Source organism: Scyliorhinus torazame, chromosome 15 (genome assembly GCF_047496885.1).
Source record: "Scyliorhinus torazame isolate Kashiwa2021f chromosome 15, sScyTor2.1, whole genome shotgun sequence".
NCBI lineage: Eukaryota > Metazoa > Chordata > Chondrichthyes > Carcharhiniformes > Scyliorhinidae > Scyliorhinus > Scyliorhinus torazame.
The window spans coordinates 99,356,161-99,371,664 of NC_092721.1; the positions used below are offsets into that span (position 1 = coordinate 99,356,161).

The window sequence follows — 15,504 nt, forward strand, 5'->3', positions numbered from 1 at the left end:
CCTAATGGGCGAATCTAGTCTGTCATAGATAAACGAAAGCTGCCTGACATAACCACCTGTAGAATTGGCTCAACAAGATGCAGAGCGGGATGTACCGATTGTGTTGCGCTCAAAAAGCAGTGCAGTGAGGCACAACACGATCGGTAGATGCTAGGAGATCCGACTAAAGTGAGACTTCACAATGTGAATCCCACCCATTGTGGGTGGGATCACTGACTGGCAGATCTGCATATTAAAATGAGACTATTTCTAAGATGTGTTGCCGAGACTGACCCAAGGCATGGTTTCTAACTCTCTCGTCTTGGAGACCTTTGGTGAGAGCTGTTCAGTGCTGGTCTCCACAAACAGGGACCAGATGGAAAGGCACTTGTGGGGGTCTCCCAGAGGATTGAAGCCCCCAAGTGCATGCCCTCTGGGCAGGGTGGTACTCTGGCACTGAAACCCTGACAGTGCCACCTGGACTCCCTCCCTAACAGCACAGTGGGTGTACCTACATCTCAAGGACTGCTGCAGTTCAGGAAGGTGTTATGGGTCAGGGTTTAGAGAACCCCAAAGTGTATCATGGAGTTCACCTGATCCATAACTTTTAATAGATTGTGGTATGGGGAGCACACGGCACATTCTACAAGTGTTGTACTTCAGAAATGGAAAAGTTATTTTTTAAAGCAAAACAATGTTTATTCTATGAACTCAAGTTAACTTTTCTAAAACAAACAGTGAACATCTTAGCAACCAGTAAATCAAATACACCCCCCAAAGAATACAACACTAAGTAACCTGTATGCTGTCCTTTTACACCCAAAAGACTTAACAAACCTCTAAACCGAAGCACATCAAGGTTTACATTCAATACTGAAAACATTTATAATTCTGAATTCACCAAATGATTAAGAGATAGTCCTTCATGGCAGAGAGCTCAACAATACAGCTGCTTTGGCTGACTTCAGCTGCAACACACCCTGAAACATGAAACCAAAAAGACAGAGACACACCCAAGCTTTTCTCAAAGTGAAACTAAAAAGCAGAACCAGAGCTCAGTTCCACCCACACTCTGACATCACTGCAGTAACATGAGCAGCTAACTATTTCTTAAAGCGACAATGTCATGACAAAGGGAACTCACCACCACCTTCTGAAGGACAACTAGGGATGAGCAATAAATGCTGGCCTAACCAGCGATGTCCACATCCCGTAAATGAATTTTTAAAAAATTAATGACTATTTAGGGTTGTGCTATCGTGGGGCAGCACGGTAGCACAAGTGGCTAGCACTGTGGCTTCACAGCGCCAGGGTCCCAGGTTTGATTCCCCGCTGGGACACTGTCTGTGTAGAGTCTGCACGTTCTCCCCGTGACTGCATGGGTTTACTCCAGATGCTCCAGTTTCCTCCCACAGTCCCTAAAACGTGCAGGTTAGGTGGATTGGCCATGCTAAATTGCCCTTAGTGTCCAGAAAGGTTAGGAAGGGTTATTGGGTTATGGGGATTTGGAGGAAGTGAGGGCTTAAGTGGACTTGATGGGCTGAATGGCCTCCTTCAGCACTGTATGCTCTGTGTTCTATTTGAATATTTAAATAACTTACCCGACAGCTGTACAGCGGTTTCCTACTAGCCTTTTACCCTGCCTCGGTGCAACCCAGAAGGGGAAAAATTACGTTGGGCTTCTGACAGGATTTCAATTTTAGAGAATTTAACTCCCTGCACACAGCAAACCTGCCTTCACTGGCCACCCCCTCCCCACCTCCCCTTTCCCCTGCACCCCCAACTATTTCATTTTGATTACCTTTCATGAGGACTGTTTATTTAAAATGAATATCCCCTTTGTTGCGAATGCTTTTAGTTCAGAACCAGGAATGATGAACAACTTGGCTACTTTAACCCAGAGCAATCCAGAAATTTCTGGCCACAGGGGAGGTTGGAATGCTTGTCTGTCACTTGCTAGAGGATGAGAATTAGCATGGGACACAATCCTGCCAAAATATTCCTTGTGCAGTTAGCAGAGAAGATTCTAGTTGGGGAAGATAAGGAGACACCTTTGCCTGTTTCCCTTGGTACCTGGGGAGTTCCAAGGATGCCCCATGCACCATGTCCTTGTCAGGCCCAACAGATTGAGTGTCTGCATTCCAATGAGGATCTTACAGAGGCACCAAGACTGCAACAGGGCATGAGGGAGTGATCGAGGACAGAGGCTGATTGAAAAAAAGACCTTCCCAAACCTCAGTGTGGTCTCTCCGGAGAATGAGCTGGTTGCCTTTCACAGGCAGGAGTCATGCTGATCCTGTCCCTGTTATTTGAGGTGGGGTTTGCATCCACCTCCATTGGTGGCTGCAAGTTCTGTTCTGCCACACTCGCGGAATCTCAGAACCTATATTTCTGTGTTTATTAACTAATAAAATAGCCAGCCACTGCAAACAACACTGATACATTATCAGATGAAATCTTACATGATAGACTATTAATAAAAGGCATATTAGTTAGCAGGCCTAAAAAAGCAGGGTTAAATGGGTGTAATATCAATTTCCTCCTTTGCTTTATTTGTAAATTGGCTTCTGCATATCTGAATTAAAGCCACAATGGATTTTATGGATTTTAGGAGATTCACTAGGTTGATCCCAGAGTTGAGGGGATTAGATTATGACGAGAGGTTGAGTAGACTGGGACTGTACTCATTGGAGTTTAGAAGGATGCGGGGGGGATCTTATTGAAACATATAAAATTATGAAGGGAATAGATAGGATAGATGCGGGCAGGTTGTTTCCACCGGTCGGGGAAAGCAGAACTAGGGGGCATAGCCTCAAAATAAGGGGAAGTAGATTTAGGACGGAGTGTAGAAGGAACTTCTTCACCCAAAGGGTTGTGAATCTCTGGAATTCCTTGCCCAGTGAAGTAGTTGAGGCTCCTTCTTTAAACGTTTTTAAGAAAAAGATAGATACCTTTCTAAAGAATAAAGGGATTCGGGGATAAGGTGTACGGGCCGGAGAGTGGAGCTGAGTCCACAAAGATCAGCCATGATCTCATTAAATGGCGGAGCAGGCTCGAGGGGCCAGATGGCCTACTCCTGTACCTAGTTCTTATGTTTATTTAAAATCTAGCTGCCAGTGAATAAGCTGATCAAAATTTGTGAAACTTTACACCTGATGCTGGATGTGACTCAACAGGACCATGGATCGGAATATTTGGTGCAAAGCCTTGAAAAATGTTCTGCTATCATTTCACCCTCTATGGAAAGTGAAACCATAAGGATGGCACCGCATGTTGGCACTGAAAGAATCCCCAATAACGTAATTATAATCATTCCTGAGAAGTAAGATGTAATCTGATTCCTACGATGCTTTTGACAGAGAGGAAACAATCCAGTAACAAATAAACCTGCACTCAGCTGGAAGTTTTGCATCCCACTAAATACACTCTTACAGTTCTCACCTAGTCTTTCTAGTCTGCACTAAGGAGAGCTGTAGTGTTTTTGTGATTCTTTCAGGATGGATGTTGTCGTGTTCACAAAGATCACAGAAGCTAAGTTCAATAACAAAGCTAACATTTGTTACATTACTTATTAAAGCTCAACCACTTACTCCTATAGCAAGCAATAATCTAGTCATCTAAAATCTACACTCAACTAACACTACTCCCTACACTCTATCTATAACTGTACTCTGATCTCTCTCATTGCTCCTATGCTCTCCTCTCCAGCCTTTTCCCAGAAGCCTGTAAGTCAATGCTTCATATAGTTCTGCATCTAGCTCCAGCTGGTGGTTAATTATGATATGACATTAACCCTTTGTGTTCTGAACATTTCACGTAAGTAACTTCATTGAAGCCTACTTGTGACAATAAGCGATTTTCATTTCATTTCAAGAGCTTTCAAAGTATTTCTGTCTAAATTTGCAATCTCATTTAGCAGTAACTATCCAGTTTTTTAAACTCTTGTGACCACGCGGCATACCCTGTGCACAAATTTGGCTTTCAGTTCAAACATTTTGCTTCATATGTATTTTCCCTCATTCTTGAAGGAGCTTTTCTTGCAGCTGAAATCAGTCTTATTCAGTCACCTCAATTATTTATTCATTACTGTTTATTTCTATCCCTAGATTGATTACAGTGTTGTGCTTTGAATGATTATGATTGCAGTAGAGAAATAAGGTGGTCTAAGAAAATGAAAAAAATTATAAGGTTTCTGCGGAGGACCAGATAACCATTGGCAATGAATGTGTCTTGTAACAAGGCACTTTGATATGATAGATTCGAAGATCAGCATGTCAAACTGTCATGAAATTGTATGGGAGAAGTCAGCAGTCTTATAGTTAACTGAGAAGGGCATGTAACAATATCTGTAGAACAGGTCTTGCAAAGTGAGGCAAATTCTCATGTTCTCACTGGGTTGAAAGCTTTGACAAAGAAAGTAATAGAGACCTAGTTTAGCAATGGATATAGAAATATGGGCATTGTGGTGTTACAAGAGGTAATTGAAAATGGATGGACTGAATGCCCTTTAATTATTAATAATAATTCATTATTAATTATTCCTTTGTTTCTATGGAATGTGACAGGAATCAATTGAAGATTGTCCAACAACTCCTCGGGGAAATGTATTAACAGCGACGATTCTCCAGTGTTCTTGGTTGTTTCAGTTTGACAGTTAATTGGTTTATATACAATATTATGTTCAAAAGTTTTTTTTTCTCTTTTGCAGACTGTGAAAGGATTCCAGTGAAATACCTCAGATGGGGAGATCCTGAGCCCATTGCTGCAGTTGTCTTTGCCTGCCTAGGCCTCCTGGCCACCATGTTTGTAATGTTCATATTTATGGTGTACCGGGATACTCCTGTGGTCAAGTCATCCAGCCGGGAACTTTGCTACATCATTTTAGTGGGAATCTTTCTCGGCTACCTGTGTACCTTCTCTCTCATCGCCAAACCCCAAAGGATTTACTGCTACCTTCAGAGGATTGGAATTGGTCTGTCCCCTGCGATGAGCTACTCTGCCCTCGTGACAAAAACCAATCGGATTGCAAGAATCCTTGCTGGCAGCAAGAAGAAGATTTGTACCAAGAAGCCTAGATTTATGAGTGCTTGTGCCCAGCTAGTAATTGCCTCCATGCTGATATGTATTCAGTTAGGGATAATTGTTTCCCTTTTTATAATGGAGCCACCGGAAGTCATATATGATTACCCAACGATCCGAGACGTCAAGCTGATATGTAACACCACCAACATAGCCGTGGTTGCACCTCTTGGATACAATGGCCTGTTGATTTTAAGCTGTACCTTCTATGCTTTTAAAACTCGGAATGTCCCTGCCAATTTCAATGAAGCCAAGTACATTGCATTTACCATGTACACCACCTGTATCATCTGGCTCGCCTTTGTACCCATCTACTTTGGAAGCAACTATAAGATCATTACCATGTGTTTCTCTGTTAGTCTAAGTGCCACGGTGGCACTGGGCTGTATGTTTGTTCCAAAGGTGTACATCATCCTGGCTAAACCGGAAAGGAATGTGCGCAGCGCGTTTACCACATCCACTGTCGTCCGAATGCATGTTGGTGATGGGAAGTCATCCTCTGCCGCTAGCCGTTCCAGTAGTTTGGTTAACCTATGGAAAAGGAGAGGATCATCGGGGGAAACGCTAAGGTAAGAATAAGAAGAGTATTAGGTTGTGATTGCTAAATCACTAAATCTTCTAAAATATTGATTCTGCATTGATATGGATTATGGTGCATGTTCCATCTTATTTTCACCCGGGTGGATATCTATCGATAGATGGGAACCATACAAGCATATATCTGAAAAGGGCATTTTTTACATTTTGATGACGTTGGCTCAAGATTATGCGGTGGGAGATTTGCATGCAAATATTCACTTCAGTAGTTTGAGATTCTCTTTGTCGCTATTGTAGTGGTGGCAGTAACACATTTATTTTAAATTAACTTGCACCTCTATTATATTATAAATGGATTGCAAAATTTGCTATAAATATTTAGTGAGATACAAGAACCTGGGGGAAAGCTTTTATGTGTATCAATTTCACCAGTTACACAGAATGTATTTTGCATCATCTATGGTACATTTTCCTAATGATCACAATATTTTCCAAACTTTTCGCCCCTAATGAAACCGAACTGCTCATTGTGACAGTAAGTAATCTGATTTGTAAACCAGGAAGGTTTTGGGGCGTTATTGTGGATTATCCAGTGACTGGCTGGCTGATTAGTAGAATCTGGAGAAGCGGAGCAGTCATTGGGGATTCTTTCCACCTGGTTCCAGATAACCCTGCAAGTCAGTGATTCAACTGTAAGGTATTCCTGCCGCATCAGGTAATTGGGAGTTTACCTGCTGTGGTTTTACTGAGTTAAATTACGTCATTCATATACATATTTGGGGTTTGATTTAATTTTTATCACCCGGCAGTAATTCAGGATTGCAATTGGTCTCGCATGATACAGGGCAGGATTCTCTGCCTCGCACTGCCGGTAGCGGAGTCCCAGATGCAGTGGGGAATCCAACGATGGGAATCAAACCGAATTGGTGCCGGGCGCCAACCCGTTTCCGATGCTCTGGCCCACCGCTGGCGTCGGGATCAAGGTTGGCGGCCCATGCCAGCGGGACAATGCAAATGATAATTAAGACCCATTTGCATCCCATTACGGGGCCCTGCATCGTATTCTCCAGGCACTTGTGATCCTTCGGTCCTCTGGACCGGGAATCACATGGGCTGGAATTGGTGCTGGTACCTGATGCGGTGGACCTCACGGTGGGCCAGGGGCATAACTCTTCAAGGAAGTTACCACCAAAGTCCATCAGAGGGCCATCCTCCTCCTCACAATGCAAGACCTGCCTGCCCCACCCCCGCCAGAACTTTCCCACCAGACTCCCTAATTAAAGAGATCGACGATATAAAATTACCCACCCCCCACAGAGATACATTAAATATAGAGATTCCCCAGATACCCCCTGAATATGTAGGTCCCTAAATAAAAAGACCCCCCCTACAGATCGCCCAGAAGAGACATCCCTATCAGGAAGCCCCCTAGAAGAGAGACCCCTGTCTGGAAGCTAGAGAGCTGTCCAAACAGAGCCAGTGAAAAACATCACTGTTTTAGCACTCATCTGGGTAATACACCTGCTTGCTCAAGCAGAGGAAACAGCCCCTGTCAATTCCTGGAAAGACAAAACCAGTCAGCTGGGTTTAAACCCCCTCAGATATTTGATCTCCAAGCCATTCATTCATTTCTCTTTGGTATTGATTTTACTAGGCTGTGAATGATAGCTTCCCCACACACCCAGCTGTCAGCATTATGCCATTCATCTCCCTTCATGACTGAACTTTGAAGTGGTCAACATCAAACAGAGTTACACACTGTTAGTTTCACAGCTGACCACTTCAAAGGCACTCAAACGTGAAGGGAGATGAATAGAAAGCACTCAACTCTGAAGTGGTCCAGGAGCTGTCAATTAAAGCTTGACATTTATAAATATTGTGTTGTATGGTGGTTTTACAGGCAATATATATCATTGTAGCACTGTTCCAGAGTTCCCCTACAGGGACTAATTGACTTAAGAAATGTCAGAGCTTTATCTTTATGAAGAGTACAAAAAAAGAAAGTTTATTTAAACATATTCTGATATTTAATTACTCGAGTGTCCCCACCATGGTCAGGTTGAGTTTCCTACCTGGGATACTGCTGGGCAAGCCAAGGCTGACAAGTCTCAAGCACCGGCAGCTGGGCCTTTTGCAGTACCGGTAGTGGCCACTTGCAGGACCATTATTGGAACCTGGGGTGAAAGACAGCTTTGCTGGGGCAAGTTGAAGCGGCCCTGGCGAGAGGGAGAAAGGGGATCAGTTTATGGGCAGTCCTTGTGACAACACATCTCTCCACTGAGCATGAGTTAACCAAGTAGAATGACATCCTCACCACCAAAGCAGACATAGCCACCAGGGTATGCCAGGCTATCCATGACATTTCCCACTCTGGACATAATCAAAGGGGTGTCAAGAAGGCAACAGGGTTTCCAACCCCCACCCTCCCAGCCCACCTCCAGGAGAGCATTAAATTCTGGAATAGGGTGGAATCCTCTTGAGCTACCAGCAGTGGGAAGCTCAGTGGGCAGGCGGGCAAACTTAATTTGGTGGAAGGTCGAAAATCAATTTCTTGACGGTTGGACGAACAATAAGAATTAAGTTCTTGGGACTTCAAAGGTGGTTCGAGCTTCTCAACAAACGATGTCAGAAATCCTTTTGCATGTATTGTGTTATCTTTGGAAAAAACCACACAGGGAGCAAGTCTCCTTTCTGTGGTTGCTGAAACCACAGTAATCAATGTACAGTTTAGCCATTCTGACACCCTGCTGACTTCCCTTTAACTGGAAATCCTGCCTTTGACAGATTTGACACATCCATCCTACCCACCCTTTTCCTTTCAATGTTCGAGAAACCTAAAAGCAAGATACTATTGTAGAATCCCTATGGTGCAGAAGGAGGCCATTCGGCCCATCCTGTCTGCAGCGATCCTCTGAAAGAGTACCCCACCTAGACCCACTTTCCAGCAACTCCACCTAACCTGCACATCTTTGGACTGTTGGAGGAAACTGGAGTACCAGGAAACCCACGCAGACACGGGGAGAAAGTGCAAACTCCACACAGTCACCCAAGGCTGGTTTTGAACCTAGGTCCCTGTTGCTGTGAGGCAGCAATGCTAAGAACTGTGCCACCCTGCTGCCCCTAATGTCATACCTGAGCTGAAAGACTCATGGCTAAGCCCACTGCAATGACAGATGGGTTGCTGACCTGCTAACAGCCTCACCAATGGGTCTGTTTGGGTAATATTCCACACAAAGGCTCTCCTCCTGGATGGTAAATTGTTTTCACAATATCGGAGAGAATATCTGCTTGTTTAAAAGATTGAAAGAAAATTGTGCTTAAGCTTCCAATGATGCAGTCTGTAATGGTATTTCCAACGGAGTCTTACACTGCTGTGTGCTGGCTTCAGATCGGGACCTTATTCGAGTTATACTGACACTTTCCCATTGCTAAGTGACATTCTTGGTTTTGGGATCATCCTGCTAGTTTGGATTTAATCTAGATCCTTATATTGTAGCAGTGGACTTCTTCAGCAGGAAAGCTATTGATTAAGTTTGAAACTGTCAGAACAACATGAATGATGTAATTCATCTGTTGGGTGTTCTGGATCACATACAGGTCACCAACACTTGAAGTCGTGCAACACTATTTTATGAATTGGTTAACTATTTAAACATACTTGAACTGTGGGTAAATACAATACTTGCTTTAACTAAATACCTTTGCCTTGTCCTAACCAGTTGATGCACTCAGCACATGGTGAATGTCTGTGTTGCAGGCTGTGAGCTCTGTGCTCCTAGCTAGCTGCTACTCGAATGAGCGGGAACTCTGATGTCCCCTGTCTTTATAGTGCGTGTGCTCTCACCGGTGATTGGCTGCAGTGTTATGTATGTTGATTGGTCCCACTGTGTGTCCATCAGTGTGTGTCTGCACCATGATATACTGGTGTATATTATGACATCCCCCCTTTTATATTAAAAAAATGTTCCTGCGTGACAATAAGTAGTGTGTGGTGAATGTTCCTGACTACGTGTGTGCGAAATATTTACAGGACTATGGACATAAAACTGAGCTATTTACATGGGAAGGTGCGTGGTGCAGAAAAAACAGTGTGTCACACAAATAACGAGATGAACACTATATACAAACCACTTGAACGATTAAACGGAAAAACAGAACAGACCAGAGAGTCCATTAGTGCACAAAGTTCACAAATTAAGTCTCTGAGGTGGGTGACGAATTCTGGTTGACCGCCTCAAGGGTGGGTCAGGAGCCACCGGCTGAGGAGCGGGCTGGACTGCGTCAGAGTGAGGAGGATGCTGAGTAACCAGAATTTCCGCATAGTCCAGGTCAGGGACAACAGGAGGGCATGGCACTGGCGGAGGATCACGTAGCGAGCGCAGAACGAGACGAAGGGCACGTCGATTACGGCGCAGAATGGAACCATCCGGTAGACAAACCAGGAACGAGCAGGGAGCCACCTGCCGAAGAATGACAGCAGTTGCAGACCAGCCACCATCCGGAAGATGGATGTGGACATTGTCATCTGGAGCTAGCGTAGGGAGATCAGCTGCACGGGAGTCATGAGCCGCCTTCTGCTGTGCATGAGACAGTTGCATTCGTTGAAGGACTGGAACGTGGTCGAGGTCTGGGACGTGAATGGACGGCACCGTCGTCCTCAGGGTGCGACCCATGAGCAGCTGGGCTGGCGACAGGCCAGTGGACAGTGGGGCCGAGCGATAGGCCAGCAGGGCGAAGTAGAAGTCGGATCCCGCATCGGCAGCCTTGCAGAGGAGCCGTTTGACTATGTGGACGCCCTTCTCCGCTTTGCCGTTGGTTTGGGGGTACAGGGGACTGGATGTCACATGCACAAAGTTGAACCTCCTGGCAAAGTTGGACCATACCTGGCTTACGAAGCAGGGGCCATTGTCCGACACCACAATGAGTGCGATGTCGTGACGAGCAAAGGTGACCTTACAGGCACGAACGACTGCAGACGATGTGATGTCGTGCAAACGTACCATCTCCGGGTAGTTAGAAAAATAGTCTACAATCAGAACATAGTCCCTGCCCAGCGCGTGGAACAGGTCGATGCCAACCTTGGACCAAGGGGACGTGACCAACTCATGGGGCTGGAGGGTCTCACGTGGTTGGGCCGGCTGGAACCGCTGACAGGTGGGGTAGTTGAGCACTGTGTTGGCGATGTCGTCATTGATGCCAGGCCAGTACACTGCCTCTCGGGCCCGTCGGCGGCACTTCTCCAAGCCAAGATGGCCCTTGTGTAGCTGTTCCAAGACAAGCTGGCGCATGCTGTGTGGGATAACAATGCGGTCCAGCTTCAGGAGGACACCATCGACTACCGCCAGATCGTCTCTGATGCTGTAAAACTGCGGGCATTGGCCCTTCAGCCACCCGTCTGTTAGGTGGCGCATGACACGCTGTAGCAGGGGGTCAGCCGCAGTCTCGCGGCAAATTTGGACGAGGCATTCATCCGTGGCCGGTAGATTGGAGGCTACGAAGGACACATGGGCGTCAACCTGGCAGACGAATCCCGCTGGGTCACACGGGGTGTTGACTGCCCTGGACAGAGCGACGGCTATGATCAGGTCTTTGCCCGGGGTGTATACGAGCTGGAAGTCGTATCGCCGGAGCTTGAGAAGAATACGCTGGAGGCGAGGCGTCATGTCGTTCAAGTCTTTCTGTATTATATTGACCAGCGGGCGATGGTCGGTCTCGACGGTGAATTGGGGACTGTCGTACACATAATCATGAAACTTGACGACACCGGCCAAAGGGCCAGGCACTCCTTATCTATCTGCGCGTAGCGCTGTTCCGTGGGGGTCATGGCGCGTGACGCATATGCAATGGGGGCCCATGATGAGGCCTCATCGCGTTGCAGGAGCACTGCCCCAATGCCGGATTGGCTGGCATCGGTCGAAATTTTTGTCTCTTTCGCTGGATCAAAAAAGGCCAATACCAGGGGCCATGGTAAGTTTGGTTTTAAGTTCTGTCCATTCGCGCTCGTGGGCAGGAAGCAATTGGAAGGCTGTTGTCTTCCTGACCAGGTTCCTGAGAGCTGTGGTATGAGAGGCGAGATTAGGGATGAACTTCCCTCGGAAGTTGACCATGCCCAGAAATCGGAGGACCGCCTTCTTGTCCTCTGGCTTTTTCATGGCTGTGATGGTAGCCACCTTGTCCGCATCCGGCCGCACACCAAACTGGGAGATGTGGCCCCCTTGGAACTTGAGTTCCGTCTGGCCGAAGGAGCATTTGGCTCTGTTGAGGCGTAGGCCCTGCACCCGTATGCGTTTGAACACGCGCTGGAGGCGACTGATATGCTCCTGCGGGGTGGTGGACCAAATGATTATGTCGTCGACATAGACGCGAAGACCTTCAATGCCTTTCATCATTTGTTCCATGATCCTGTGGAACACGTCTGATGCCGATATGATCCCAAACGGCATCCTGTTGTAACAATATCTGCCAAAAGGGGTTTTAAAGGTACACAGTTTCCTGCTGGATCTGTCTAGTTGAATTTGCCAGAATCCTTTTGAGGCGTCAAGTTTGGCGCAAGCCATCTCGCATGTGATCTCTTCGCGCTTGGGGATTGGGTAATGCTCCCTCATTATGTTGCGATTCAGATCCTTTGGATCAATGCAGATTCTGAGCTCGCTGGAAGGCTTTTTTACGCACACCATGGAACTGACCCAGTCGGTTGGTTCCGTAACTCTGGAGATCACTCCTTGGTCTTGGAGGTCCTGCAGCTGCTGCTTGAGGCGGTCCTTGAGGGGTGCTGGGACTCTGCGAGGTGCATGCACCACAGGCGTGGCATTCTGTTTGAGTAGGATCTTATAAGTATATGGGAGCGTGCCCATGCCTTCGAAGACGTCGCGGTGCTGGTCGATGATGACGTTGAGTTGCGTCCTGAAGTCAGCATCCTGGAAGGCAGATGTGTCATCAGGAGAGAGAGAGTGAACTCTTTGAACGAGGTTTAGCAGCTTACATGCCTGTGCGCCAAGCAGAGAGTCCTTCAAGGAGCCCACGATCTCGAAAGGAAGGATGGCTTTTCATGACTAGTGCGTCACTTCGAGTTGGCATGAGCCGGTAGCAGGAATGATGTTGCCATTGTAGTCCAATAGCTGGCAGGCCGATGGAAGAATGGTTGGTTTGACACAAAGGCTTTGGAAAGCAGACCACGCCATGAGATTGGCGGAGGCACCAGTGTCCAGGCGGAATCGTATTTGGGACCGGTTGACCGTCAGGGTGGCACACCACTCATCGTCTGGATCGATGCTGTATACCGACAGCGGCTGGTGTCTTTGCTTCGGGGACAGCCTGTTTATCGTTACGACACCGACTCGAAAAGACGCCTTCGGGTCCTCGGTGTCACTACTGTGTGGGAGGTTGGAATCGGACTCGGTGACCGTGGGTTGAATTGCCCGAACATTCCTGCGAGGCTGGCTGAAGCGATATGAATTAGAAGGCTGAGCTGCTCGACAGCAGGCAGCATAGTGGCCAAGTCTTCCACATCGTAGGCATTGTCGAGGTTTTGCGGGATATTGCCGCTATAAATGGGCGGAGCCACAGTTGCTGCACGTCGTGACGTTAGCACGTTCGCTGCGCCACCGCGCATGCACGGTGCGGTCATGCATGTGCGTGCCTGCGCATTATGTTTCTCCACGTCGCTGTCCCCTCGTTTGGTGCGTACAAGCACGGGAGTCCGTGAAAAGCACGCAAAATGGCCGCCCTCATCCAGGCTGAGGCCCTGGAGGTGCTCAATCACTTGGACCCGTTCCGCCTCGTGGGGACCTTGCCGCGCCGTTTCAGCCGCTTGTATATGGGTGTACCGACTGGTGGCATTTTCATGTAGGACACAGGTCTCGATGGCGGTCGCTAGGGTAAGTTGCTTTACTTTGAGGCGCTGCTGACGTAGGGGGTCCGACTGAACACCGAAAACAATCTGGTCGCGTATCATGGAGTCGGAGGTGGGTCCGTAGCTGCAAGATTGCGCAAGGATGCGGACGTGCATTAGAAAGGATTGGAAAGGTTCGTCCTTACCCTGGAAATGCTGCTGGAACACGTAGCGTTCGAAACTTTAATTCACCTCTACGCTGCAGTGAGTGTCAAATTTGAGGAGAACCGTCTTGAACTTCGTCTTGTCTTCATCATCTGCAAAGGTGAGAGAGTTGAAAATGTGGATGGCATGGTCCCCGGCCGTGGAGCGGAGAAGAGCAATCTTTCTGGTGTCCGAGGCGCCCTCCCTGTCCGTGGCTTTGAGGAAGAGCTGGAAGCGTAGTTTGAAAATCTTCCAGTTGGCCCCGAGGTTGCCAGCGATGTGGAGCAGTGGTGGCAGGCTGATGTTGTCCATGTTGCAGGATGACGGAATGCTGGCGGAAGACAGATCACTTGCAGGTAGGTCTAAGAAGTGTTAGTATGCAACCAATCCTGGTATCATGATGTGTTGGGTGTTCTGGATCACATACAGGTCACCAACACTTGAAGTAGTGCAACACTATTTTATTAATGGGTTAACGATTTAAACATACTTGAACTATGGGTAAATACGATACTAGCTTTAACTAAAGACCTTTGCCTTGTCCTAACCAGTTGATGCACTCAGCACATGGTGAATGTCTGTGTTGCAGGCTGTGAGCTCTGTGCTCCTAGCCAGCTGTGACTCGAATGAGCGGGAACTCTGATGTCCCCTGTCTTTATAGTGTGTGTGCTCTCACTGGTGATTGTTGTGTATGTTGATTCGTCCCACTGTGTGTCCATCAGTGTGTGTCTGCACCATGATATACTGGTGTATATTATGACAGTAATGAAGCCTTTATATAGAACAGTCAAGCCGATGTGTTGACAACTCAATAGTTTGAGTGCTATAGGGGAAGTAAAAGACTGGAAGGCTACTTTGACAGTAATTGCATTTGAAATAAATGTCCCAAGATTGACATTAATTGAATTTAAACAGCTCGGAAATAAACTTGTGTTAAAATCATGAGTCATATGAGTTTTGTGCAGGACATGTAATAATCTGCAAAGGTGAGAAAGAAGCAGATAATGGCAGCTGAGAAAATTCCCTGGATACATTTAAATTAATTAAAAGCTGATAAAATGTATGATTTAGTCTGTCAATTTCCTGAAAGTTTTATTTAATTTTAAATGAAGGACACATCCAGTTTTCAGTGTCGGGTGCTTGGAGTCTCATCCCGAGGGCCTGCGATGCTCAAATTTATTAGTAGTTAATTTGATTCTATTGAGTTTAAGGAGTTCCAGTTAGACATTCTGACTGAAGAGTGTAGTCATTGAAATAGTGTTGTACTGGAAGGAACGTGCTGCCTAATTTTCAATAACTGCCATGTCTCATACGTTCAGAGGAGGGACTGACAGAACACGAGCTGTTGGAGCCATATGCATGTCTGATTCACACAAGTCATATTGGGAGTCATGCATCGTATCAGTGTTTATCAGAATTTCAGATCGCAGGCTTCAAATTTGACTTTGCACAGTTTATGCCGCTACAAAAGGAGTGAGCCTTTCGCTTAGTGTTTGGATCCCTCCTTCTGAGTCGGAAGGTGAAGTTTCCCAGCCCCACTCCAGACTGACATCTGGCAGGGTACTTGTGTCTGGGTAGAGTACCCACTGGCTCAGCAGCAGTAGGCCTCAGAGTCAGAAAAACTGACTTTGAATCCACAGTCCCAACAAATCGTGTAGTATTTGCTCTGAATATTGGATGGACAGTTAGTGGGATGGCGGGGGGGGCTTACACTAATGAGTTTTTCCAGTAACCTACATAAAGTTGAAGCTATTCCATGTTGCTTTGTAGAATGTAGATCAAGGGTGAAATTGAGGAAGACAAACAGTTAAACCACCTCAATTACTCTTCCTTCTTTCGTGGTTCAAGTACCTTGTACATGGGTCATGTGTTCG

General features: G+C 46.6%; 1 protein-coding gene across 3 annotated transcripts in view; it reads left to right on the plus strand.

Moving 5' to 3' along the window:
• grm5b (glutamate receptor, metabotropic 5b) overlaps window positions 1–15,504 on the plus strand; it is a 966,940-nt gene that overhangs the window by 913,465 nt on the left and 37,971 nt on the right. For all 3 annotated transcript variants that reach the window (XM_072476472.1, XM_072476471.1, XM_072476473.1), the window contains exon 8: window positions 4,688–5,627. In XM_072476472.1, the coding sequence (XP_072332573.1) occupies window positions 4,688–5,627 (940 nt within the window). The remainder of the gene's footprint in view (window positions 1–4,687; window positions 5,628–15,504) is intronic.